The sequence below is a fragment of the Felis catus genome, chromosome X, assembly GCF_018350175.1.
Source record: "Felis catus isolate Fca126 chromosome X, F.catus_Fca126_mat1.0, whole genome shotgun sequence".
Classification (NCBI taxonomy): domain Eukaryota; kingdom Metazoa; phylum Chordata; class Mammalia; order Carnivora; family Felidae; genus Felis; species Felis catus.
In genome coordinates this window covers 38396129-38423877 of record NC_058386.1, presented here as the reverse complement: position 1 = coordinate 38423877, position 27749 = coordinate 38396129, and the positions used below count along the sequence as shown (strand labels likewise).

Below are 27749 nucleotides of genomic sequence, written 5' to 3'. Positions count from 1 at the left end.
TAACTGACTGAGCCACCCAGGCACCCCTGTCCATTGTTTCTATTTAGTGGAGTCCTGGTGGTACCTTCCCTGATGGTACTTTCCCTGATGATATTAAGGCAACAACACAAATTAATTAATTTGGTCCTGAAGAATTACAGAGGAACCACACGAAGGAAAAACTGGGAAGTTCTAAACTGACAGGAGATCTATCTGAACAGTGGCCAAGCGACAACACCAAACGTAGTATTTCGGTACTTAAAGACCCAGAGTAACTGTTAGGGTGTCTCCACCCCAAATTATCCTAATTGACTCAGAATTGCTCTTACAGGGGAGCCTGGGTAATGATCTCAGAGTTCGTGAGTTCAAGCCCTGTGTTGGGCTCCGTGCTGAGAGTGGAGCCTGTTTGGGATTCTCTCTCTCTCTCTGTCGCTCCCCCACTTGCTTGTGCATGCGTGCTCACTCTCTCTCTCTCTCTCTCTCTCTCTCTCTCAAAAATAAATAAACTAAAAAAAAAGAAAAGAAAAGAATTGGGGTGCCTGGGTAGCTCAGTCGGTTAAGCACCCGACTCCTAGATTTCAGCTCAGGTCATGATCTCATGGTTCATGAGATCGAACCCCACACTGGGCTCTGCACTGACAGCGAGGTACCTGCTTGGGATTCTCTCTTTCCCTCTCTGCCTCTCTCTCTCTCTCTCTCTCTCTCAAAATAAATGAATAAAAGAAAAATTAAAAACTTAACAAAAATAAATAATAAATATTTAAAAAATTGCTCTTAGTAGGAATTCTAACAATATCCAGTTCAGTTTCTTATTAAATACCATTTCTGTTCCTTCTTCTCAAAGCCCTTTATTCTCCTTCTATTCACTTGAAATCTCACAAATGTTAATTCCTACTTTGTAAGCATTTCGAAGCACATTTCAAAGTTCTTTCCTCATATACCTAAAGAGTTACAATTATCATGCTTCACACACAATACTTCCTGTATGGTGCTGACGTATATAAATGATACCGCCTGAAAAATCAGCCTGGGGCAATAACACAGATGGGGACAGGCATGTTGGAATTCTCATTTCCTTTAGATCAAGAAACTTGTTCTTACCTGAAAATCTGCAACATGACTGATGCTCCTATTTAATAACCAAAAGGTTTTAGAGATAAGAAAGGAGGGCTAAGGAATAGCTGAATAACTATCGCCAAACTGAAGGTATAATTTTCTGAAAATGACAGGGGACTTGTATCTAATAAGGTCAGACACGCAGAATATGCAATCCTTCTTTTGCACTACAACACACTGTCTTCAATTAGAACTTGAAGTTGCCAGGGAGCTTGAAGTACATTTAGATTGTATCTCACGGCCCGGGTGGGAAGACAGAGATGTGAGGTGCCAGCAGGACTTGGCCCAGGTTAAGAAGGGATGTCAGGCGGTACAGGGGCCAGAATCTCAGTCTCCTCAATTCCAGACCAATAGCTTCCCGGTGCCCCGGGAAGCGCTCAGAAATTCTCCAGATACGATTAATCGGGATTCATTTAAAGCAAGCAAGCAAACACACCCCACAGAGCAGCACTGCAGTAACATCCCCTGGGGAGCTCGTCGAAATGCAGATTTGGATTCAGTGGGTCTAGGACCAGGGGCCTATGATTCTGCATCTCTATCAAAGCTCCTGGCAGGGAGGTGACTCTGAGGCTACTGGTCCATGGATCACACTGAGTAGCAAGGCTGTAGAGCACTCTTAGAACTGAATAAAGTGAAAACAGACCCATGGGATATCCCTGTATGTATCTTTTTGTTTTTCATCCCTGTGTGCATCTCAAAAGGTAGGGGGCCGCCTGGGTGGCTCAGTCGGTTAAGTGTCCACCTTCGATACAGGTTATGATCTCGAGGTCTGTGAGTTCGAGCCCCACGTCGGGCTCTGTGCTGACAGCTCGGAGCCTGGAACCTGCTTCGGATTCTGTGTCTCCCTCTCTCTCTGCCCCTCCCCTGCTCATGCTCTGTGTCTCTCTGCCTCTCAAAAAGGAACAAATATTAAAAAAATAAAAAATAGAAAATCATAAAAAGGTAGGAAGCAGGGGCACATGGGTGGCTCAGTTGGTTAAGTGTCAGACTCTCAATTTCATCCCAGGTCATGACCTTATGTTTTTGTGAGTTCGAGCCCTATGTCGGGCTCTACCCTGACAGCGCAGAGCCTGCTTGAGATTCTCCCTCTCTCTCTCTCTCTCTGCCCCTCCCCTGCTCGCACTCTCTCCGTCTTTCTCAAAAATAAATAATAAATAAATAACTTTAAAAACGTAGGAAGCAAATGACAGGGGGAGCATAGCCTGGTCTAACGGAAAAACATAGTCTACAATATTCTAGTTCACATGTTGGTTAGCTATTCCACATCCACTCATATTGCCTTTCCCATGCCTGCTTGCATTATGCAGTCTGGAAATGCTAAATGCTTGCTTTCCCGGGCTCCCCAGCAGCTAAGAGCATAGCTATAGACTAAAGCAAATGTCTGCTGGGGGTCTTCTGGTAAAGGAAAAGCTTTGTTGCAGATAAAGCTGGGGCCGCCTCACCACAAAATAGGCTCTTAACTACAGAGAACAGGGGCACCTGGGTGGCTCAGTCGGTTGAGCGTCTGACTTCAGCTCAGGTCACGATCTCGCAGTTCATGAGTTCGAGCCCCGCATCGGGCTCTGTGACGACAGCTCAGAGCTTGGAGCCTGCTTCGGATTCTATGTCTCCCTCTCTCTCTGCCCCTCCCCCACTCTCACTCTGTCTCTCAAAAATAAATAAAGGTTAACTACAGAGAACAAACTGATGGTTACTAGAGGGGAGGTGGGTAGGGGGATGGATGAAACAGGTGATGGGGATTCGGGAGTGCACTGGTTGTGATGAGCACCGGTTGTCCTATGGAAGTGACGAATCACTGTATTGTACACCTGACACGAAGGTTACACAGTATGTTAAGTAACAGGAATTTAAATACAAACTTAAAAAGAAAACCTCAGCTTGCCTCTTCATCCTCTTTCCTGTCCTCAGTGAGGACTGGTGCTCAGAGTTACAGCAGCCATACAGCAGCCATCTGGTGCCCATTAGGCAATAAGACAATAAGACAAAATGCAAAGAATGGCTGAGCAGAAGACAGAAAGAGCATAAAGCCTTGATGACAAAGCTGAGCCCCCCCACCGCCCCCTGCCCTGCGCCAGTCTGGACTCCCTGCCACCAGACCACTTCTTATGCAAAATAACTGCATGTTTGGATTGCTCAAGCCATTGTGACTAGCGCTGCAGAAGCCATTTTGCTGTAAGCCCAACACATCTCATTAGATAGATGCTGCCTCTCTTTCCAGTCACTGCAACCGGCTGCTTTCGTCCTGTGGATCTCCAGCCTTTACCACTCTATTTGCGGGCTGGAGGAAAGGCTCTCATTAATGACCTAACTGACAAACACAGGGGCTTCCTCTTTCCTCCACCCATCTGCCTCTGCCACCGCTGCTTCGCTTTGGCTCCGCTGCCTCTGCACCCATTAAATCTGCATGCTCCCCAAACCTCTGCCTTTGGCCCTACCTCCTCCCCACCCCATGTCGTCTCCCTGTGCGCATCCATCAGCTCCCACAGACTTGACTGCCTACGACTGTGCCCTTGAATAATGGCAAACAATACTTGGGATGCGTTGTTTTTTTTTTTTTTCTAGAATGGTGACATCAGCCCAAGTCTAAAAAGGCAGTGATGTAGCAAGAACTGAGCTTCGTCCTCATGTCTAGCCGACCTTACCCAAGCAAAGAGTGTCCCTCCCAACAGCCCTCCTCTTAGGAAACAGGGGCCAAGGACAAAGTTGCACAAAAATATGCAGCATTTTGCTTCTGCTTACTGTAGCCGCACTTTTTTTCTTTCAAGTTTATTTATTTACTTATTTGCTTATTACAGAGATTGCACAAGCAGGGGGAGGGGCAGAGAGAGAGAGGGAGAGACAGAATCCCAGGCAGGCTCCATGCTGTCAGCACAGAACCCGACATGGGGCTCGAACCCCCACACCGCGTGATCATGACCTGAGCCAACATTAACAGCTGGACTCCTAACCGACTGAGCCACCCATGTAGCCATACTTCTTTTAAGTTGTGTATCCTTAAACAAATAAAGATGGAACCTATACTCTGTGTGTGTGTGTGTGTGTGTGTGTGTGTGTGTGTGTGCGCGCGCGCGCGCGCGCACGCACGTGTGTGTTACGGGTATACAGTCATTTCAAGTCCAGTCAAACCGTAACCCCATCTGAGACACTACCTAGTCTACTGAGGTCTCTGGTATGGAAGTTATGACAGTGTACTGAAGTTATTTGTTCACGTTTGTTTTCATCACTAGACTATAAGCTACTGAAGGTCAGAGGCGTTCACTCTTCAGTGAGTGTTTATTTGGTTTTGTTTTGTTTTATTTTTATTTTTTCAATTAACATCCAAGTTAGTTAGCAAACAGTGCCACAATGACTCCAGGAGTAGATTCCTTCATGCCCCTTCCCCATTTAGCCCCTTCCCCGTCCCGCAGCCCCTCCAGCAACCCTCTGTTCGTTCTCCATATTTATGAGTCTCTTCTGTTTTGTCCCCCTCCCTGTTTTTATGTTATTTTTGCTCCCCTTCCCTATGTTATCTGTTTTGTCTCTTAAAGTCCTCCCATGAGTGAGACCATATGATATTTGTCTTTCTCTGACTAACTTCGCTTAGCCTAATACCTTCCGGTTCCAGCCACGTAGCTGCAAATGGTCAGTGAGTGTTCGTTGACCACAACGGATGCTTACTTGTTGGAGTAGCTGAAGGCTCTAGAGGACACATGGCTTCTGTGCCTTCCATCGCTCCCACTTCTAGTTTGAGTGAGAAATTATACGTTAAGCATTAAAAATCACTTACCCTCACAGTGTATGTTCTTCCTCCAACTCTGTCCCGTGCTTCTAAGACCAAAACATTCACTTCATGTTCAGCTAAGAGTTTGGCGGCAGACAGCCCTATGAGGATAATTTAAAAAAAAAAAAATCAAGGAACATGTTAAGACCTGAACATGAAACATCCAAGATTTAGCCAGATCTATACATAAAATGAGTACAGGAAGGACATCCTTCATAATCCAAAGATTCTGCTATCTTTCTAATAAACTCCAACCACAATGTGATTAACTGAGCTACCAGTTTTATCATCTATCCTCTGTTACATTAACATATTATCCATCATGAGGCTGGTTGACAAAATGTAACAATTTTTTTTATTTAAATTCAAGTTAGTTAACATACAGTGTAGTCTGGGTTTCGGGAGTAGAACCCAGCAATTCATCTCTCATATAGGACACCCAGTTCTCATCCCCAAAAGCACGCTCCTTAATGCCCATCACCCATGTAACCCATCCTCTCACCCACTTCCCCTCCAGCAACCCTCAGTTCGTTCTCTGTGTTTAAGAGTCTCTGATGGTGGGGTGCCTGGGTGGCGCAGTCGGTTAAGCATCCGACTTCAGCCAGGTCACGATCTCGCGGTCCGTGGCTTCGAGCCCCGCGTCAGGCTCTGGGCTGATGGCTCAGAGCCTGGAGCCTGTTTCCGATTCTGTGTCTCCCTCTCTCTCTGCCCCTCCCCCGTTCATGCTCTATCTCTCTCTGTCCTAAAAAAAAAAAAAAAAAAGAGTCTCTGATGGTTTGCCTCCCTCTATGTTTCTATCTTATTTTTCCTTCTCTTCCCCTGTGTTCGTCTGTTGTCGTTCTCAAATTCCACAGTGATAATGCAATCTTACTTAAGACAATGTGTCGAACCCTCAGTCAACCCTTATCGCGCCCTTCATCCAGAAATCCTGATGGTATAAAGAGAAGGGTATGTTTTCCTGGAGACTCCCTCTGGCTACACCAGCACTCAGTATATCTGTGCTTTTCTCAAGTTAAAAAACCCTTATAATCACCTCCCATGATTTATCTCTGGATTACATGTTTGCTAGTTGTTTTTCCCGCTAGATTCCAAGTTCCCAAAGGGAAGAACCATGCGTCGCACTTCCTTCATTGGCTCAAAGCACAGGTTTTTATGTGTAAATAAAAACTGTCATAAAAGATCGATTTAAAACCCAGTACAGTAATACCAGAAAAGTAGGGAAAATATGGTGGACTGACATTATAACAAGGATGTGTGCTATTAACATGACTTGTCACTGATGTTAATCCTGATTACCTGGCTGAGGTGGCATTTGCCAGTTTTCTCCACTGTAAAACTACTCCTTCTTCTCCCGTCCAATCCTGTATTCTTTGGAAGGAAGTCTATGCACACCCCACACTTTTTAAGACGTAGGGAATTATGTTCCACTTCTTTGAGGGTGATGTGTCTATATAAATTATTAAGAATTCTCCCACACGGTAGATTTCTCTCCCTCCCCCGTTTATTTACATATTCAATCATGACCTTATTACATCAGTGTGGACCCACAGATAGTTGTATTACACTTTGGGTTATAATCCGATAGTATGTTATTTATTTTGTTGCTCAAACCCTTCCAGCTTTGGTCTCTGAGAGTTCTTTCAGTTGGCTCTTGTGTCACTCTGACATGGCCCCATCACTTTGTGTGTGTGTGTGTGTTTGCTTGGGCGCTTCCTTACTTTCTGGTATTACAAGATGTTTTAGGCTCAGCTTGTGTCTCTCTGTGCAGCCCCCGAATCAGCCATTTCTCCGATGAGCCTTGACAGCATTAGAAACCAAGATTTGGGCTCTAGGTGTGCTCGTTGCTGCTCACAGATCTCACAGATCTCTCAGCTCACAGAGTAAGGAAATCTATGTCAGTACACACTTATTTTCAAATCTATGTTGTTTTTGCACTTCCAATGCTAGCTTATGCCTAGTTATCTTTAAACTCCCGTTACGAAAAGTACGCAGCAGACTAGAGATAAACACACTTCAAAGAGAAAAAGAGGGTTTGTTAGCATATTAGGGTGAAAGAGACATAAGAAGGGCACCTGGGATAAGTTGGGTAAAATGGTATAAACGTGATTTTAAAACTCAGTAATCTGATAGCTCATTTCTGACAGTATACATCCGGAAGACAGCAATCGTTTCCCTGGAGCTGGCATTAGTATTGTCATTTTGAGGCTATTATGGATGTAGTGTGGGATAAAGCGAATGCAGAATCAGGCCGATGTCACTGAGAACCAGGGTTTTTGGCCTGGGGATAAGGAAATTCCGATAGAAGAACAATGACATTAAGTAAAAATCCTGTAGTCCTGAATATGAATTGGAATTGCTGGTATGATCTCCGGCTAGATTCTATCTTCAAAAAATACAGGGGCGCCTGGGTGGTTCAGTCAGTTATGCATCTGACTTCGGCTCAGGTCATGATCTCATGGTTCGTGGGTTCAAGCCTCACATCAGGCTTTGTGTGGACAGTCCAGAGCCCGGAGCCTGGAGCCTGCTTCGGATTCTGTGTCTCCCTCTCTCTGGCCCTCCCTCCCTCCCTCCCTCTCTCTCAAAAATAAATAACATTAAAAAACTACATATTTCTTAGTCCTGCCCAGTGAAAAAGCTTGGAAAAAATTACCTACCTAGAAGCAGTGAACACTCCCAACACCCAGATTCTGGTTCCTAAACAATGAATTTCCAATGAAATGAATCACGGCTTGTGACCTATTTCAGCTGTAGGGTAGGAAATGTGCAAAGATGGATCTGGAACCAGTCATACCAGAAAGTGAGGCGGCTACGTGAGACTGCCTGGATTGTGACAGAAAGGCTCAGGAACCTACCTATAGAAACTCCCACTGGCCAGAGATGGAAGAATTTGAGTATCAAATCAAAATAACAGCAAGAGGGAGAGGGGGTGGAGAAAAAAACCCAAAGAATCCCAACTGCGATGCGGAAATCCACGAATTCATAACGATAGTAAACAAAGAAAAATTCTCATTGGTTCATCTTTGGAGAATGCTAAGGAACCACCTTACCAGTTTGAAAATGACTGAAAGAAAAGAATCTGACAGTCATCCTACCTTTCCTATTTGCAGTGAACCTCAAAGCAACCAAGTAGCTAACAAAGGGAGGTTTTGTTGTATAAAAGTACGCTAGCTAATAAGTAAAGACAAGTAAAATTAGAATTTCAGCATTTTGCGGGGCGCCTGGGTGGCTCAGTCAGTTAAGCGGCCAACTTTGGCTTGGGTCATGATCTCACAGTTTGTGAGTTTGAGCCCCGCGTCAGGCTCTGTGCTGACAGCTCAGAGCCTGGAGCCTGCTTCGAATTCTGTGTCTCCCTCTCTCTCTGTCCTTGCCCCACTTACAGTCTGTCTGTCTCTCTCTCTCTGAAAAATAAAATAAAGCCAGTAAAAAAAAAATTTTTTTTTAAAGAATATCAGCATTTTAGGGGCGCCTGGGTGGCGCAGTCGGTTAAGCGTCCGATTTCAGCCAGGTCACGATCTCGCGGTCCATGAGTTCGAGCCCTGCGTCGGGCTCTGGGCTGATGGCTCAGAGCCTGGAGCCTGTTTCTGATTCTGTGTCTCCCTCTCTCTCTGCCCCTCCCCCGTTCATGCTCTGTCTCTCTCTGTCCCAAAAATAAATAAACGTTGAAAAAAAATTTAAAAATAAATAAATAAATAAATAAAAAATAAAAGAATATCAGCATTTTGCGCCCCCTAATTGATGGATCTAGTGTAATAATCATTAACATCTGCTAACATCACACAAAAGAAGAGAGAGAACCAGATGTTATCTGCCTCCCGATGGAAGAAGTAGTTAGGAAGGAAGGGGAGGAAGACGAGGAGCAAACACTAAATTCTAATGTCATCAAGCCTCCAGATCTAATACTCAGGGGCCAGAGGAACATGTTTAAATGACACTACCAAATGCAATCAACAAAATCCGGATTGCAGGAACTGATACAGGACTACCCTGTTTTATTTTTTATTCTTTTTAAGGTTTATTTATTTACTTATTTATTTATTTTTGTTCTTTTTTTTTTTAATATATGAAATTTATTGTCAAATTGGTTTCCATACAACACCCAGTGCTCATCCCAACAGGTGCCCTCCTCAATACCCACCACCCACCCTCCCCTCCCTCCCACCCCCCATCAGCCCTCAGTTTGCTCTCAGTTTTTAAGAAAAAATATGGAACACTTCACAAATGTACATGTCATCCTTGCACAGGGGCCATGCTAATCTTCTCTGTATTGTTCCAATTTTAGTATATATGCTGCTGAAGCGAGCACAAGGTTTATTTATTTTTGAGAGACAGAGCGCGTGCAGGAGGAGCACAGAGAGAGGGAGACAGAGAATCCAAAGCAGGCTCCACGCTATCAGCACAAAGCCTGATGCGGGGCTTGAACCCACGAACCATTAGATCATGACCTGAGCCAAAGTCGGACGCTAAACTGACTAAGCCACCCAGGCACCCCAACCCTGGCTTATTTTTTTTAACTACTTGCCTGCACCTGCTCTCTCTCCCCTTTATCCTTTGCAGGCTTCCCCTACAATAAATCTCTTACAATGGCGAGTTCTGTCTTGATGTCTGCTCTCAGAAGACCCAGACTGACACGGTACTTTGTTCACATACAGAATCAAGAATGAATTTGGGTCTAGAAGACCGAGCATGCGGGGAGGCTAAAGCATAATATCCAGCCCTGCTATCTGCCAATGTCTGTTTGTACGTAGTTTTGACCTGTTCAAGTACAATGTACCCTTACTTTGTTGACATTCATCAAAGATTTAGGTATGCAACAAATCTTTGGAATCTGCTCACAAAGAAAGCATCCATCCCGTGACATTTAAATAAATGCAAACCAAGGTCTGCAAACCTTGGTGCAATGTGTTTTCTGGGACAGAGCCAAAGGCGGATTCTGCTGCTGGTCATTTAAAAAAGGACGAAGGTGTTATTAAAAGCATGCTTGTGCACACATCTGTTCTTATGTCAAACTACCACTCTGTATTTAAAAGCAGAGAAAGGCAGATACGAAAAGGTTAATTTGTTCCCAGTTCACCTTAACCAATGGAACTATAAACCAATTAGAAAAAGACAGCCAGGGGTTTATTAGAATTAATCGGTAGCTCCTCTTCTAAAGCAAGGGACACCCACCCTCTGCGTGCTGCCTACGGAGAGGCAGAGGTGGCTTTGACTTCCAGCAGCAGTGGGTCCCGTGGCGTCCTGTCGGTTTGGTGCTACGCGTACAGATCAACTTCATGTGCCCTTCCTGTTACCCCTCCACAACCATCCCTCGGGGTAGACTTCATTATCCCCATATTCTATATGGGAAAGCCAAGTAACCGACAGGACCACAACAAAGTCTCCCGAAAGGTGACTGGTTTTACTTCTCACAAGCTCAGTTGGAGCGTGAATAAAATCCAATCTAATGGGTAACTCTAAATAAGCTTGGTGAATCGCCTTCTCGGCCTTTTGCCTAAGAACTAGTAAATAAGCTGGGTGAGTGGCTTAATAATACATAAGCACCCTTCGGGAAGCTAAAGGGGGAGGGGGGGAAGCAGAGCCAGCTGAGCCAGGACAATGACCACACCAGCGACGAAAGTCATTTTGCAACTGGCCATTTAAGGCTACAAACAAAATTTAAAAACTGACCATTCCAATAGTGGCTTCTGCACTACAGGAAAATGGCTGGTCCTATCTCAGCAAGGAAAGTGTCAACTCTTAGTTTAAGAAATAAGGAAAATGTTCAAAACATTTTATAAGGATTTCAGAGGGGGGCAATGGTTTTAAAAAGGTCTTGGGAGTTTGAGGAGGGAAGACGTAAGTCACTGAGAAAAGTATGTCTTCTACGGTGCTGAATAAATGGGGTTCTGGTGTTTCGGTTTGTGTGTTTATTGTGAACAACATCCTGATGAGGAACTTCCACGACCACTGGAAGGTGAGAAAATACAGAATACAGAAAGAAAAGCAAGGTGCCATTAAAAAAAAAAAAAAAAAAAAAGTTCTTTTTGAATAAGAACCAATAACTAAGTTTGAATAAATAACTCAGTCAGTAAAAAATAAAGCACAGGGGGGCGCCTGGGTGGCTCAGTCGGTTGAGCGTCCGACTTCGGCTCAGGTCATGATCTCGCGGTCTGTGGGTTCGAGCCCCGCGTCCGGCTCTGTGCTGACAGCTCAGAGCCTGGAGCCTGTTTCAGATTCTGTGCCTCCCTCTTTCTCTGACCCTCCCCTGTTCATGCTCTCTCTCTGTCTCAAAAATAAATAAATGTTAAAGAAAATTTTAAAAAATAATAATAAAAAAAATAATAAAGCACAGGGAAATACTTGGGGTCCAGAAATGTAGCAACTGTGGCTGTTGATTTGAATGAAAAAAAATGAAGATGATGCCTGCTTCAAGATGTAAGTCTTAGATTCTACTCCTTAACTCTTGTTTTTTTAATTTGAGAGAGAGAGAGAGAGCACGCCCGCGAGTTGGGGAGGGGAAAATCTCAAGCAGGCTCCCCGCTCAGCACAGAGTCCAACGCGGAGCTTGATCCCATGACCCTGGGATCATGATGTGAGCAAAAATCAAGAGTTGGATGCTCAACCGACTGAGCCACCCAGGGACCTCCTTAGCTCTTTTTTTGTTCTTATTCTGTGTCTCACTGTGCATCCTACCCTCCATCACCACAGAACTCAATAATCACTTACAGAAAAAAAAAAAAAAAATCGTATCACAACTACACAGATTAGCTTAAGGGCTTTGAGTTTATCTTTCAAAAACATTTATTGAGCTTTTTTTTTTTTTTAGTAAATGGGATGACACTGTTAGAAACAAAGTGTTTTTAACTATTTTTTTATTTCTTTAGGTAACCTCTACACCCGTGGGTCTCAAACTCACAACCCTGAGATCAAGAGTCACGTGTTCTACTGACTAAGCCAGCTGGAAGCCCCAGAAAAGAAAAGGTTTTTACGTCTGAAGGCAAGCCACCAAATACAGTATAGCTACTAGAAAATAGCTGCCATCTATCACCAGACAACGCGGTTACAATACCATTGACGATATTCCCCATGCTGTGCCTTTCAGCTCCGTGACTTACTCATTCCTTAAAAAGATTTTATAATCAAGTATTTTTTATTTTCATATTTGTTATGAAAGAGAAAATCTCATATTAAATCTATTTCATCTTGTTCTCAAGAAATACATATTCGCCAGAGCTAAGAGCACTTTCATTCATTTCCCTATCATTTCATTGCCACATGGAATCTTGAGTGATAGAAGAGACTCGCCCCTGATCCAGCCCTCCAGCAACACACAGCCCCCACTCCCCCTGCCCAAGATAAGGAAAGGGTCTGATACCATGGTATGCTGCTAAGTGGTTAACAACCATCTCTGGGCTGGGGAGAGGGAGGGGGCCACCTGATTTGAACCATTTGGGTTTCCACAGTGTATAGACACTCCCATCATGTCTGATTTCAAACTACTAACGCAGGATCACCGAATGTGGAATTGGAAAGAGGCCTCTCCGGCTAGTAAAAGCTGGCTCCCACACACACTGTTAGAGCTAGAAACTCATGGCCTCAGATCAGAGAGGGGAAGGATGAAGTCAGGGAGAGGAGAGTGTCTGTTAAGTGTATGAGATTCATTGGGTTGTAAGGGATGAAGGGCCACCTGGGCAAGGTGTCCTAGACTCTCAGTTTCCCTAGTGTCGGAAGTCTCTGGTTCTCCCATGGTTCTTCCATGGAGGGAACGGTTCTTCCCTCCATTTGAAGGAAGAGGTCTAAGGGGCATTGGCAAAATCCACCATCCCTCACGCCTGCACAGAGTTCTTTCTCTCCCCCATCTTGGCAAACCAAAATCCTTAGGCGCAAAAGAGCCCAGGACTCCCAAATGTCCTGTGGTTTTTCCATGAGAGTACAGAGCCCCAAGAAGCTACATTCACAAAGAGTTTGGTAAGGACTTATCAAATAAATAAGGATCTGATCACTTTCTAAATGAAACAAAACAAAACCTGAACAACAGGAAAATCAGAGGATCAGGGCACAAGCAAATCTTTACCCACTTTGCACGTAAGTATTTTATTTTATTTTTAAATGTTTATTTTTTGAGAGACAGAGAGACAGAGTCCAAGTGGGGGAGGGGCAGAGAGAGACACACAGAATCCGAAGCAGGCTTCAGGCTCTGAGGTGTCAGCACAGAGAGCCCCAGGCGGGGCTCGAACTCACAAAACACAAGATCGTGACCTGAGCTGAAGTCGGACACTTAACTGACTGAGCCACCCAGGCGCCCCACGCGCTTAAGTATTTTAAATAGGAATGAGGACTTTGAAACAATTCCTCTTCTGATTTTTCTTCAATCGTTTGGGTTTTACACAACCCCAAATAAAATAGGTTAAAGGATGTATTAGAGAGGCTTAAAAAAAAAAAAAAAAGAAAAGCAAGTCTGCTAAAAGAACCCCTCGTGTGAGAGTTCAGGCAATTGTTAATGTTGGTTATTAGATGGGGAGAGCCTGGGTGAGATGGTGTATGCAGCCAGCCCCTGCTACCATGGCAACCACAAACCAAGCTCCAGCTTCTTAAAGGCACTGCTGTGGAAACTGTGTTCCTACAGATTGTTCACTGCTTCCAATGTCCTGAGAAGCAGGACCTCCCCAGAGAAATGGTATAGGGATGATTTAACGCGCACAGCACCTGGAGCAAGAATTAAGAGTCTCTGCAATGAAGCCTTCAAAGAGACGGTCCATGCCTCCTGGGATATAAATCTGTTACCGTGGAACCCTAGCATCACACTTAACCCCTGCCTCTTCTAAAATTTTTTTTTTTTTTGAGAGAGAGAGACAGAGCATGAGCAGGGGAGGGGAAGAGAGAGGGAGGCACACAGAATCCAAAGCAGGCTCCAGGCTCTGAGCTGTCAGCACAGAGTCCGATGGGGGCTCAAACCTACGAACTGCAAGATCATGACCTGAGCTGAAGTCAGGCGCTTAACTGACTGAGCCACCCAGGCGCCTTACCCCTGCCTCTTGTAACCTCGCCAAGGGCCCTTCCCTTTACCTTCCTTCTTCAAGTACATTCATATGACTCTATTCTAGGAAAAAAAGAAATGCATCCATTTGATTCATGCCACCCTTTCCAGTTCAATTTCTGATTTTCCTTCCACAACAAATGATCTGGTGTCTCCGCTCCTTCACTAGAAAAAACCTTGAAATGTAACATATTCCTGATGAAAAATGTCCAGGGACCCCGTGTTCAATACAGGCAAGTGTTTTAAATCTCCTGCCACACTCTGTCCCTGTTAGCCTGTTTGATGTTTCTTCTTAGCGCCCAGCACCACCTGGCAGTAGACATACAGCGTTTAGATCACCCACACTGGAACGAAACTCCTGAGAAAGTAGCGTCATTTAGGCGTCTCGAGGTCAATACATCTAAAACAGGACACTTGGTATTTCCCCCACAACTCATTCCTCCCTTGGCCCTTTGCAACTTCGCAAATGCCACCACCATTTAGTCAGCTGCTCTGATCAAAACTCTCAAAGCCATTTCTGAGCCTTCTCTTTTTGTCATATACCTCATCCATTCAAGTGGCAAGTCCTGTTAGATGTAGCCTCAAAATATGCTCTGAATCTGCCTGCTACCGACTGCAACCACAGTCACCCTTGTCTAAGCCATGGTAGGCTTCTGCTTTCATCCAAGGCACCTGACCTCTCACCCAGAGATCTGACTCCTAATGGGTGTGTTAGGACCTTCCTGAGAACAGAAATGTGTTCTACGTCTTTGCATTCCTAGAATAGACCCTGCCATGTTGCAGGTGCTCAAATGCTCGTTGCAAAGACCAGAACAACCACACACCAAGAAAACAAAACCATGCTCACTTGGATGAGGGCAACAGGGAAGTTTCTAAGGCTTAGATTACATTTATCTTGAGCAACCAAGAAAGACTGACAAAGATAGGGTGCCACATCATTTTAATGTTTATACCGAAATGTCAGCAGACTCCAAATACTAGGAGTACATTTTCTTTTTTACTTTTTTTTTTTTTAATTTTCTTTTTTTTGAACGTTTATTTATTTTTGGGACAGAGAGAGACAGAGCATGAACGGGGGAGGGGCAGAGAGAGAGGGAGACACAGAATCGGAAACAGGCTCCAGGCTCTGAGCCATCAGCCCAGAGCCTGACGCGGGGCTCGAACTCACAGACCGCGAGATCATGACCTGGCTGAAGTCAGACGCTTAACCGACTGCGCCACCCAGGCGCCCCTCTTTTTTACTTTTTGTTTATATTTTTTTAATGTTCATTCATTTTTGAGAGAGTGCGCGCATGTGGGGGGCGAGGCAGAGAGAGAGGGGGACGGAGAGATCATGACCTGAGCCGAAGTCGGACGCTTAACCGACCAAGCCACCCAGGCGCCCCAAGAAAAATGTCACTTTTAGCAATTAAGAGGAAGAACCAGGAGAACCAGAGCATAAGCCATAGCTGTACTAAAGTTTTGCTTCAAAACGCTTAGCTTGATGTGTTGTAGGCATTGCTTACCTGGGTCCTTGCCCAGGGGAGTTTATTACTGTAAATATTTGGACAGTCTTCTGACAGATGAAACCAGCTTTCCCTAAGTGTGTTTCCCAATAGGGTTTTGTTGTTGCTGTTGTTGTTGTTGTTGTTGTTGTTGTTGTTGTCTTAAAGGCAGAAGGTGGACAAATGCGGAGTCAAACAGGTCTCTTCACTGCAGGACTTATTAGGGTCTTTAATATGCCAGTGTGTGTCACACATTTCCCAGAAGGAGAAATGGCCTGTCCCAACATCCAGGAACATTGATACTTTTCCCTGGAGCGTCTTGAAGAGTAGTGTTCTATAAAACATCTTGGAAACTATTGCTTGAAACCACAGTGCATCCCGGGGTGCAGAATCTAAGGACAGCAGTGTGGAGGGTCTTTGGTGTGGATTTTTTAAGTTTCAGTGAAAGAATGGGGCGGGTAATGAATTAAGGGATAATTGCATTCCCTAACTCGGGTGAGATCCATTTATCTAAAGGGAAGATGAATGCTGGACAATAATCAAATAAATTAGGACTGTCTAGACAACCAGTCTGTCGAATTCAGGGCAAATTGAAGTTAATTGTTAGCTTTCATCTACTTATCATTTGAGACAGTACTGTCTCTTTAGCTTATCAAGGGGATTAGAAGATGTGGCATTTGCAAAAGCAGAGAATTATTTCTCGGAAAGGAAACACAAAATACAGATGGATAGAGGGATGGATAGATAGAAAGAAATGGTTACATGTATCAGGGACAAGTTTGTGTGTACGCTGATATTCTCTGTTCTCTGTTGCTAAAAAGTGCAATATTGGTTCAGAGACCAGAAAATGTATTCATGGGGCGCCTGGGTGGCTCAGTTGGTTGAATGTCCGACTTCAGCTCAGGTCATGATCTCTCCGTCCCCCTCTCTCTCTGCCTCGCCCCCCACATGCGCGCACTCTCTCAAAAATGAATGAACATTAAAAAAATATAAACAAAAAGTAAAAAAGAGGGGCGCCTGGGTGGCGCAGTCGGTTAAGCGTCCGACTTCAGCCAGGTCACGATCTCGCGGTCTGTGAGTTCGAGCCCCGCGTCAGGCTCTGGGCTGATGGCTCAGAGCCTGGAGCCTGTTTCCGATTCTGTGTCTCCCTCTCTCTCTGCCCCTCCCCCGTTCATGCTCTGTCTCTCTCTGTCTCAAAAATAAATAAACGTTGAAAAAAAAAATTTTTTTTAAGTGACATTTTTCTTCAACTTTCACATTCAACATCACCTAGGAATGTGAATAGTGTGTGTCCCATACTAAATTTTTAAAGTTAACTTTCTATTATTCAGCAAGGTGATCTCTGGCCCAGAGAATTCTTACATAACCACACGTTTGGACTCTTGGACTGAAGGCTCCGAGGACAATAAAAAGTATAGTCAAACATCAGCTCACTGAAGCTTTAGAAGCAATGCTCCAAAGCAAGAAAACATAAATTTTGCTCACAGCACATACTGAGCCACTCAATCAACAGATATGTATTGAATGAATGAATGAATGAATGAATAAGTGAATGAACAAATACATGCAGGTGTGCCAAGAAAAAGGTCTTGAATTTAAGCCACCGTTCCCAGCAAACTCATTTAATCTGGAAATGGCCACCTTTAACAGTTACCTTTAGTATGTCAACTATACTTCAATTAAAAAAAAAAATGGGGGAGCCTGGATGGCTCAGTTGGTTAAGCATCTGACGGCTCAGGTCATGATCTCACGGTTTGTGAATTCAAGCCCCGCGTCGGGGTCTATGCTGACAGCTCGGAGCCTGGAGCCTGCTTCAAATTTTGTGTCTCCCCTTCTCTCTGTCCCCCCATGCTCATACTCTGTCTCTCAATAATAAACAAATGTTAAAAAAAATTTTTTTTTAATGTTTTGGCACACCAGGCTGGCGGAGTCAGAGAAGCGTGCAATCGATCTTGGGGTTGTGGGTTTGAGCCCCATGTTGGGTGTAGAGATTGCTTAAAGATAAAAATCTTCTAAAAAATGTTTTAAACACAAAAGAGGGACGCCTGGGTGGCTCAGTCGGTTAAGCGGCCGACTTCAGCTCAGGTCGCGATCATGCAGTTCGTGGGTTCGAGCCCCGCGTCGGGCTCTGTGCTGACAGCTCGGAGCCTGGAGCCTGCTTCTGATTCTGGGTCTCCCTCTCTCTCTGCCCCTCCCTTGTTCATGCTCTGTGTCTCAACAGTAAATAAATGTTAAAAGAATAATAATAAATGTAAATGTTCATGAAGCAGTAACATGCCACGTAATATATTCTAAAATGTTAATTACAGTGAAACAATAGTCACAAAGTTTTAGAGCATCAAGCATTAAAGTAAAGCAATAGGAAAGTTCACTGCAGTTCTATGACTAGGCCTATAAGGCCAGCCCAGTGAAGTGGGGTATGGAAGCGGTACTGCCCTAGCAGTCGATATTTTAGGGGTCCAAGGTCAAGTTATGCCAATAAGAATTTTGTGGCACTTGGTAGTTCACTTCATCCCTCTGAGCCTCGGTTTGGTCCCTGTGAGCCCTTACAGGCTGTAATTCTGTGACCCTTGAACATGGTTAATATGTAATAAACTCAACTCTCAAAGCTTATCGTCTGATTTTTATGTTCCTATTGACACTCTTACCTAATCAATTGATTAACTATTGCTATAAAGTGGGGTTTTATTTACTTTGGCTTAGCAGCAACTCCAAAAGGGCTTTGAAACAAGGCTCAGAGAAGTCATGGAGAAGGTGTGAATGAACACGTGTAGGGAGCCCCAGACCCTGATTTTAGTGTAGGATGTAGGGGCGCCTGGGTGGCTCAGTTGGTTGAGCAGCCGACATCGGCTCCAGTCATGATTTCACCGTTGTGCGTTCGAGCCCCGCGTTGGGCTGTCTGCTGGCAGCACAGGGCCTGCCTCGGATCCTCTGTCTCCCTCTCTCTCTGTCCCTCCCCTGTTTGTACTCTCACTCTCAAAAATAAATAAAACGTTTAAAAATAATTTTTACAAAAATTTACCGTAGGATGTCAATATGAGAGATCATGCAAACCATTTCCAGAATACAACATGGAATTAAAAACAGGTTGAGGATGAGTCCAAAACAGAAAGCTGCAGAGACAGTTAGGAAAACTACTAATTTCTAAAAGAGATGCTGGAAGAGACATCACATATAACATAATCCAACTTACTCCAACCTCTAATTTTATATATGACAAAACCACAGTTTAAAGATTTTAAACTATGCCCTGGGGGTTCCTGGCTGACTCAGTCAGTAGAGCGTGCGACTCGATCTCGGGGTCGTTGAGTTCGAACCCCACGCTGGGTGTAGAGATTACTTAAAATTTTTTCTTTAAATGTTAAAAAAATATATTTTAAGGTGCCCTAGTTCATAATGCTAAATGACAACATAATAAGGAACACATCGTCAATGTGGCAATCTCAATTCCTGGCAAACCTGTATTTTTCACAATAAAGGAAAAAAGAAAAAAACAGTCCTAACGATCAACTTGTCTCAAACCTTACAAGAGTTAAAAACGTACCGAAACTTCTTTTGGCTGATCTTGTGCAGTTCTCATCACTCAGACATAAAACGAAAGGGAGCTGTCATTATGAAATCTATCCATTTCATACGTGCAAGTGTAAGTGTTCAAATGGACGCTAATTGGATGTCTACACTCTTGCGAACCCCTGCATGTGATAGAAAACCACAACAGGACCTCAGGCTTTCTGGGTACACCTGTAAAATATGTGTATGTCACACCTGCACAAGAACGGTATGACCCATATTCGCCACTAACGGACTTCCGCATTTCCTACTTCAAAAAATCAGAACGCAAATTTTCTTGAATTCTTTGTTTAACATCAAAAAAGTTTCTAAAGTGAAAGCATCCTAGTGAATTTTTGAGGGGAAAAAATGCAAAAGAGAGGCAAAGAAGGGTCCAGAAATGCAGAAGAAAAATCAACGCTCGGTTTGCGCTGAACCTCAGAGTATCTAAATAACTAAGGCGCCCAAAATAAGCCGCATTTTTAAAAATGTTTTTCTTAATCACTACAGAACCACAAGGATGTGCTGCCAAGTTCTGGGTTAAAATGGCAGAAATGCTCTCCGCAGAACTGACTCTTCATGGCGATGTATTTCAGCAAGAAGGCAAATTGTGGTATGTCTCAGAGGATGGGAAGGACTCAGTCCCTGCTGATTTTACACAACACAGAGTTCTGGGTGGCTAGTGCTCTCTATTCTTTTAAAACAATGGATTTTTTAAAATTTCTTTTTTTAATTTACATCCAAGTTAGTTAGCATATAGGGCAACAACGATTTCAGGAGTAGATTCCTTAGTGCCCCTTCCCCATTTAGCCCATCCCTCCTCCCACAACCCCTCCCGGAACCCTGTTTGTTCTCCGTATTTAAGAGTCTCTTAGGTTTTGTCCCCCCTCCCTGTTTTTATATTAGTTTTGCTTCCCTTCCCTTATGTTCATCTGTTTTGTGTCTTAGAGTCCTCATATGAGTGAAGTCATATGCTATTTGTCTTTCTCTGACTAATTTCACTTAGCATAATACCCTCTAGTTCCATCCACGTAGTTGCGAATGGCAAGATTTCAAAAATACAAGGAAGTTCCACTACTCAGACACTAGTTGGAAAGATCTCTTTCTACATGACACTTAAAAATTTCAACAAGCATGCAGAAACTACCTACCCCGGACTATCCAGCGTTATCGCTTGGAAACTTATCTCTCAAGGTCCCAAGACTTTGTTCACATTCATGCCATTAATATTTCTCTCACTGTATGAATGTCAATTACGCTCTTCCTTGATTACTTCTAAAAAAAGGACCAGGCACCTTATGGGCGGAGAAACTACTTACTCATCGTCATCCCTCTTTCCCCGTGATCTTGCCATCGCCTGGCATATGGAATAGAGGCTCCCAAAGGGCTTGGAGGAGTCCAGGCACACAAGGAGTTGCTTTGAGGGGCAGAGCATTCCCCTTCCCTAGACGTGTTCAAAGCTACAGCCAGACCATCGCTAAGGAGATGCCGTCAAGAGGATTAAAATCTTAAGGGATTGGACTGGACTGCCTTTCCAAAAACCCTTTGGCCCAAAGACTCTGAAGTAGACAATGTCCCCTGGAGATGGGCTTTTTTTTTTTGTTTTTTTCTTTTCCTTTTTTCTTCCCCTTAAAGAGAGCCAACTCAGAAATGCTCAGTTCAGGGCAGATTTTTAAATCTTACCCTGCTTCGTTTCTGCCATCTGCTCTCTCTCTGTCAGCTCCTGAGTTAAAAACTAGCATCTATAGTCAAGGACTGAATTGCCATAGTTAAAATAACATCAAGAGGGTCACCTGGGTGGCTCTGTCGGTTAAGTAGCCGAGTCTTCATTTCGGCTCAGGTCATGATCTCACGGTCCATGAGATCGAGTCCCACATCAGGCTCCGCACTGATGGTGCAAAGGCTGCTTGGGATTCTCTCTCCCCCTCTCTCTGCCCCTCCACCGCTCACACGCTCTTTGTCTCAAAATAAAAAAATAAACTTGAAAAAAAAATGACATCAAGAAATACACATAGAGACAGAAAATGAGTGTAGATTGTTAGAGAGGACAAGCACTAATAGAGAGAGAAAAATCAAGGCCAGCCAGGGTGGTCAAGGAAAGGGTCATGAATCAGGTGACGAGGAATGGATAGGATGTAGGCAGTGAGAGAGAAGCACTTCCATGTTAAGAAACACAAAAACAAAGCTCAACTCCATGCTGGGGGCAGTGGGAAATGCTACTTGTCCAACAAAGTGGGGCCAGATAATTGGGGATGCAGTGGGGAGTTTGAGAGGCTGGGAGTAGACCAGGGAAGGTCTTGAGCAGAAAAGCAAGGTGATGAAAGAAGTGTTTAAAAAAAAAGCAAGTCTGGAGGCGCCTGGAGGGCTCCATTGGTCAAATGGCAGACTCTTGATTTCGGCTCAGGTCATGATCTCATGGGTTCAAGCCCCCACATCGGGCTCCACGCTGATGGTATGAAGCCCACTTGGGGTCCTCTTTCTCTCCATCTCTCTGCCCCTCCCCCGCTCATGCTCTCTCTGTCTCTCTCAAAAATAAATAAATTTAAAAAAAATCAAGTCTGGTTACAGAATGAATAAGCCACAGGGATGAAAGGCAGAGTATATGGAATATAGTCCATGGTACTGTAATGGCAACGTAATGGGGCAGATGGTAGCTACACTTGGGGTGAGCACAGTGTGAAGTACATACAGACTTGTTGAATCACCAAGTTGTACACCTGAAGCAAATGTAACATTGTGGGTCAACTCTGCTCAAGTTAAAAAAAAAAAATCAACTCTGGGAGAACACTGCAGGATGGACATGAAAGGAAAACCCAAAGTAAAGGGTGGCCACTGGAAAGACGGTCGTAACTTGGAGAGCTGAAGGCATCCAGGGTCTATTCTGGGGACGGGGGAGTCACTGGGAATGGAGAAGAGGAAGAGCCCAAATAAGGAATTGAAGGTGGAGCCAAGAAGTGAGGGAGACAAGCTGGGCTTGGACGGCAAGGAGGCTTTTGGACATGATGAATACGAAGTAAGAAGAGGACACTCAAGTGTGAAATATCCAGCAGCAGATAAGCTGTAGAACAGGAGCTGAGAGAATGAAACAGACCCCAATTAGAGATTTAAGAGCGTTCTATAGATAAATCTGAAGTCCTAGAATGAGAAAGAGAAGGGAGAGAGTGCATAAGAGCCCAAAAGTGACCAACAACGGAAACTCGGGGCCATTTCAAAACTAGAAGTTCACAAGAATATGGGCACATGAAAGGAACAGAAAAGGAGCGATCAGTGTGGGATAAAAAATTCAGGAACCAAGTGTCAGAAAATGAAAGGAGTTTCAAGAAGGACTTGGTGACAGATGATGGATGACACATAAGGGCCAGAGCATGCTAAACGTACCATTATACTGCTTACAAACGAGCAGGTGGGTTTTCCCATCTCCACTAGTGACATAGTAGATACAATTATGTAATTGATTAGTGGACAGAAAAAGGGGTTTTGTGGCTATAAGACATGCTCTGTTTTATGTTTGTTTTTTTTTAATGACAAAAGAGAGCTATATTAAGATCCTGTCATTCTGTTACTATAGATTGATTTTGAGGAATGTCATTTGGAATTTGTACTCTTCTGGGAGCTGCTTTGTTACAGATGCTAAGTATTAAGTATTGGCCATGTATTGTAAGTGTGTGAGTAGCATATTAAAGTGTGCAAGTCCTAACAAAAGCTGTAAGAAATATCCCAAAGCATTTAAAAACTGATAGAGGGATTATTAAGTAACTCATGGGATTTTGCCAGGCCCACACAGAGATTATGCTTCTGGTATCTCAAGAGCTCTTGGGAAGTAATGCCTCTCACCTCCTCATGAAATACCCAGTCTGCGTGCAGGGTTTATCCTGAACCAGACTTGCACCTCCTTTTATTTTAGTTGTGAACCATCTGGGAAGCCACCAGAGCCGGAATGCAATGTCTCTGGCCAGTTTTGGTGTTAAAAATCACTCAAATCCGGGGCACCTGGGTGGTTCAGTGGGTTGAGCGTCTGCGGCTCAGGCCATGATCTCGTGGTTCATGAGTTCGAGCCCTGCACGGGGCTCACGGCTGTCAGGGCAGTGCCCACTTCAGATCATCTGTTGCCTTCTCCCTGTCCCTCCCCTGCTCGCACTCTCTGAATGACACAAAGAAATTAACAGTCACTAGTGACTACAGACAGATCCAGGTTTTGAGGGGCCTGAAGCTTATATTACTTGCATGCTTTTTTCTAAGAAAAAAAGAATGCCACGTTACCAACACAAGACTCAGCATGAAGCTATTTATTCGGAATGAGAGCCAGAAGGCACCTGCAGCTGTAAGGCCACCTACAGGGTAAGTCCACCTCTGCTCAAGACCACCTACTGGGAGTAAGGTGCGGACAGGGAGAAAGCAGGTAATCAGGCAGAGGGAAAATGAAAGACAAAATGCTCCTTAAGGAATACTGGAGCACAGAACAAGAAAAGGACAAAGATAAAATCCCAGAAAGAAGTTCGAATTGCAAAATCAATGGGAGATGGGAGATGGGAGAAGAGAGAGAAATAATCAATTTACTTTACAAGGCCACACTATCAGAATATTTATTTCCTAGTGATCACCAATCACATTGCTTCTAGGAGGCTTGCATAGGAGCACCAGGTTTTTGGAAACAACCATTCTCTTCATTGCAGGCACTCAGAGAGTGGTTGTTGAATGAACGAATGAATGAATGAATGAATGGAAACAAGAGAAATATAGTTCTTTTTCTTACTCGCCACCAGGGTCTGCTTTCCTCCGATGCTCCAACATACATGCATGTTTTTTTTGGCACTGGCTGGAGTTGTCAAAGCAGCAGCTCAGGCCAACCTCTTCTCTGGTGTTTCAGACTGTTGATCCTCAACAGACCAAGTCAAAAGCTATCTCCACCCAAAATTAATTTGTAAGCATGTTCAGAGTCTCCCCAAAAGAATTATACACAAAAATGGCTACTGTGGGGCTACCAGACTTACTCCCTTCCACCTTCTTTCTCCCTCTTCCTATATCAAATTCTGCAGATATATTTCAGAAATTAACACCTTCCCGCTCCTGGGCAGATTCACGTGGGATTTTAGCTAGGGCTGAAACACAATTCCTAAATTTCAAATATTTTACCAATTATGACAGCCTAAGTGACAATTTAATATATCAATCATGATGAGATTTCCAGGAAAATACTGGCAAGCCTCATGCACCACTCGCTCAGCTGCAAAACCCAGACAGGACCAGGCGAACCCAGGCTCACCAGCTCCACACAGGACAAGATTCAGATGGTGGGAGTGCTTATAAAAGACACAATCAGCCTCTGCTTCAGAAAGGGATTCCCTTTGGGCAATAAATGCCCTACATTTTCCTGCAAGCTCTAAGAAATGGTGGGAGTTACGTTCAACCTAAAAGCCCATCCTCTTCTTAAAAAAGAAATATTGGGGCGCCTGGGTGGCTCAGTCGGTTAGGTGTCGGACTTCGGCTGGGTCATGATCTCCGGGTTTGTGGGGCTCCAGGGTTCCAGCCCCAGGTAGGGCTCTGTGCTGACCGCTGGGAGCGTGAAGCCCCCTTTTGGATTCTGTGTCTCCTTCTCTCTCTGCCCCTCCCCCACTGGCACTCTGTCACTCTCTCTCTCCCCTTCAAAATAAACATTAAAAAAAAAAAATTTTTTTTTAATGTTTACTAAACGATTCTTCCTTCCTCTTCACTCACCAGATTTTCTAAAGAAAAGTGCTTGGAGAAGAGTAGAACTGGAATAACTCTATTACTACCTCCATAGTACAAAAATCCAAACACTGATGTCCTGTTTAGGGCAAAGGACATGAAATGAGTGAATCAAAGCAGCCGCCACCTCAGGGATTAGAAGTAAAGGTCTTAACTGGAAAAAAAAAAAAAAAAAAATGATTTCGCCACTTTCTGGCTAAGTGATTTGACCTCTGGAAAGTTATTGAAAAGTCTCCAGACCTCAGTTATTTGGTTTTGTAAAATGGGGGCGAATATAGTACCCGTCTCCCAGGATTGAGAAAATGCAAGTAACGTACTGAATTTAACTGCACAGCAAGAGCTAGTTAAATGTTAGTATTTAATTGTAGTAGTAAAATTTTTGTTCTGCCTCCCCCAGTTCACACCACAGGCAAAACTGGCCCAACCCCCGCGCTTGCAGGATCCGGGGCCGGGCACTGTTGCACACCAGCATGCACAAAAGAGACCCCCAAACGCCGCGGCGTTACTGCAAGCCCCCACCCCAGGCCGGCCAGGGCCCCTCAGGTTACCGCTACGGCCCACACTGACCTGAGATGCCGCCTCCTATCACGACTACGTCGAACATGTGGCCCGCGACACTCGCCTTCTCCCGACTCGCCATGCTCTGATTGAGACTCTCCCGGGGCGTAGGTATAGAAGTGGGGCCGGTCAAGGGCGGGGCGGACCCTTCTACCGACTCTCGGGGGGAGGCCAGGGGCGGAGTCGATTCTTCCACGGACACCCGAGTGGAGCCGGGCACTGGGGGCTGGGCGGATCCTTGTCCCGACGCTCGCGAGGAGTCCGAGCTCGGGACCGGTCCCTGCTGCGAACCTCGGGGGGAGCCGGGCACTGAGGGCTGGGCGGATCCTTGTCCCGACGCTTGGGAGGAGTCCGAGCTCGGGACCTTTCCCTGCTGCGAACCCCGGGGGGAGCCGAGCATTGAGGGCGGGGCTGTCTCTTGCACCGATGCTCCGGAGACGTCAGAATACCGGACAGATCGTTGCAGCGAACCCCGGGGGGAGCCGGGCACTGGGGGCGAGGCGTTCTCTTGCACCCACGCTCGGTAGAGGTCTAAGTACGGGACAGATCGTTGCAGCAAACCCCGGGGGGGGCTGGGCACTGAGGGCGAGGAGGTCTCTTGCACCCACCCTCCGGAGACGTCGGGGTACGGGACAGATCCTTGCAGCGAACCCGGGGGGGAGCCGAGCACTGGGGGCGAGGCGGTCTCTTGCACCCACGCTCGGTAGAGGTCTAAGTACGGGACAGATCGTTGCAGCAAACCCCGGGGGGAGCTGGGCACTGAGGGCGAGGAGGTCTCTTGCATCCACTCTCCGGAGACGTCGGGGTACGGGACAGATCCTTGAAGCGAACCCCGGGGGGAGCCGGGCCCTGAGGGCGGGGCGCTCTCTTGCACCCACGCTCGGTAGATGTTAGTGTACAGGACAGATCCTTGCAGCGAACCCCGGGGGGAGCCGGGCACTGAGGGCGGGGCGCTCGCTTGCACCGACGCTCCGGAGACGTCGGAGTACCGGACAGATCTTTGCAGCGAACCCCGGGGGATGCTGAGCACGGAGGACGGGGCGGACCCTTGCAACAACTCTACAGTGGAGTTCGAGAGCTGGGCGGATCTGTCTACTGACATTCGGGGAAAGCCAGCTACTGGGAACCGCAAGGACCCGTGCTGTGACACTAGAGGGGAGTTAGGTGTGGGAGGTCCTTGCACCGAACTCCGGAAGGAGCCTTGCACTGAGGGCGGGGCCAACCTTTGTGCAGACTCCTGGAGAGTGTTACTGGGTGGAGGAGGTGCTGGTGTAGATACCCTGAGGAAGCCGGGTGTCACGGGCGGGTCGGACCCTGGCATCGACTCTGGGGAAGAGTTATTGGTTATAGGAGGTCCTGGTACTGATACTCGGGGGTAGCCGCGCCCTGCGGCCAGGGTGGATTCTGACACTGACACTCGGGTGGAGTCTGAGGGTGGGGCGGGGGCTGGTACCGATCCCCGACCGCTGCTGGCGTCCGGGTCGGATGCTGGGGCGGCCCTCTCGGCGGTGCTCAAGCGGGTAGCAGACTTGGGGATCTGGTGACTCTGGCTGTGGGCGTCAAAGCGCCAGAGGCTTGTGTCAGAGTCCGTGTTGGTCCTCCGGCTAAGACTGAAGTCGTGTTGGGCCGACGCGCTGGACCTGGAGGTGTTCTCGTATCCGGTGTCCGTTGCGGACCTGCTCCACGCTTGCCTGGCCAACGAACCGGTCAAGGTCCGCCACTCGGCATGGATGTTCGACCCGGACATGGAAGATGCGGCCGCGCCCGAGATGGAGGCCTGGCTCGGGCTCTGGGCAGCGATGCCCTCGGCTCCGGGAGCGCGCTCGGCCCCCCCGCCACCTCGGCCCCCCTGCGAGGCGGGCGAGTTGTGTGCGCTCATGGTGGTGTAGCGCGTGAGGAGGGACGCGGTGTTCTGCCCTCTGCCCCTCCCCTACGGGCCCCCTCCTTGCCGGTCCCTGCTGTCCCGAACCGGCACTCTCCCGGGCCTGCCCGGGGGTGAGGCGCCCAGCCCACTAGGTGGCGGGGAGACCCGGCGCTACCGCAGCCTGGCCCCGCCTACCTCGCCTGCCCCGAGAGGCGGGCGGCACCACCAAAGGATGGAGCGGTGGGCGCGTGAGAGTTTCAGCCTAGTGCCGTTACTCTCACGCCGTGACTAAAAGTGGACTGGGCCGGGTGGGCTCGGGAAGGGGACTAAGATGGCAGGGTAATGGCCGCGCCCACCCGCTATGGCTCCTTTGTGACGTCACAAGGGGCCAGGGTGAGGTCTGCGCAGCCGCGCGCGGGCCCTCCCTAGGGAGGGGGCGGGGTGAAGTGGGAACTGTTACTTGGGCTTGACTTGGGGACGATTGGTTCTCTGTGGGGTGGTTCAAGCTGAGGTGCTTGACCCAAACCGAAGCGCGCGTAGGCGAGAAAATTAAGAACTCAACTATCACAGATTAAGTGGGACCTGCACTTTAAAAGTGAAGGTGAAGGGCTGGCTAAGGCGCAGAAACAAAAAAAAGAAAACGTGTTTCCCCATCCTACGGAAAAGAGGGATATTTAGTGCCCATGTTTTACTGTACAA

The 27749-nt window shown here is 46.1% G+C and overlaps 1 protein-coding gene and 1 non-coding gene across 3 annotated transcripts in view; both read right to left on the bottom strand.

Annotated features, from left to right (window-relative positions):
* Positions 1-27354, bottom strand: part of MAOA (monoamine oxidase A) — a 73146-nt gene extending 45792 nt beyond the window's left edge. Inside the window, exons 1-2 of one of the 2 annotated variants that reach the window (XM_004000418.6) lie at positions 25196-27354; positions 4862-4956 (exon numbers count right to left, since the gene is read on the bottom strand). In XM_004000418.6, coding sequence (XP_004000467.4) covers positions 4862-4956; positions 25196-27065 — 1965 coding nt within the window. In that variant the 5' untranslated portion in view covers positions 27066-27354. Of the gene's footprint in view, positions 1-4861; positions 4957-20220; positions 20350-25195 lie in introns of those variants that run through there. The other variant, XM_019823752.3, reaches the window with a different exon arrangement.
* Positions 9052-9158, bottom strand: LOC111558905. Its single transcript, XR_002740015.2, has one exon. It is a non-coding gene; the product is annotated as a U6 spliceosomal RNA (small nuclear RNA).
* Positions 27355-27749: the final 395 nt, after the last annotated feature.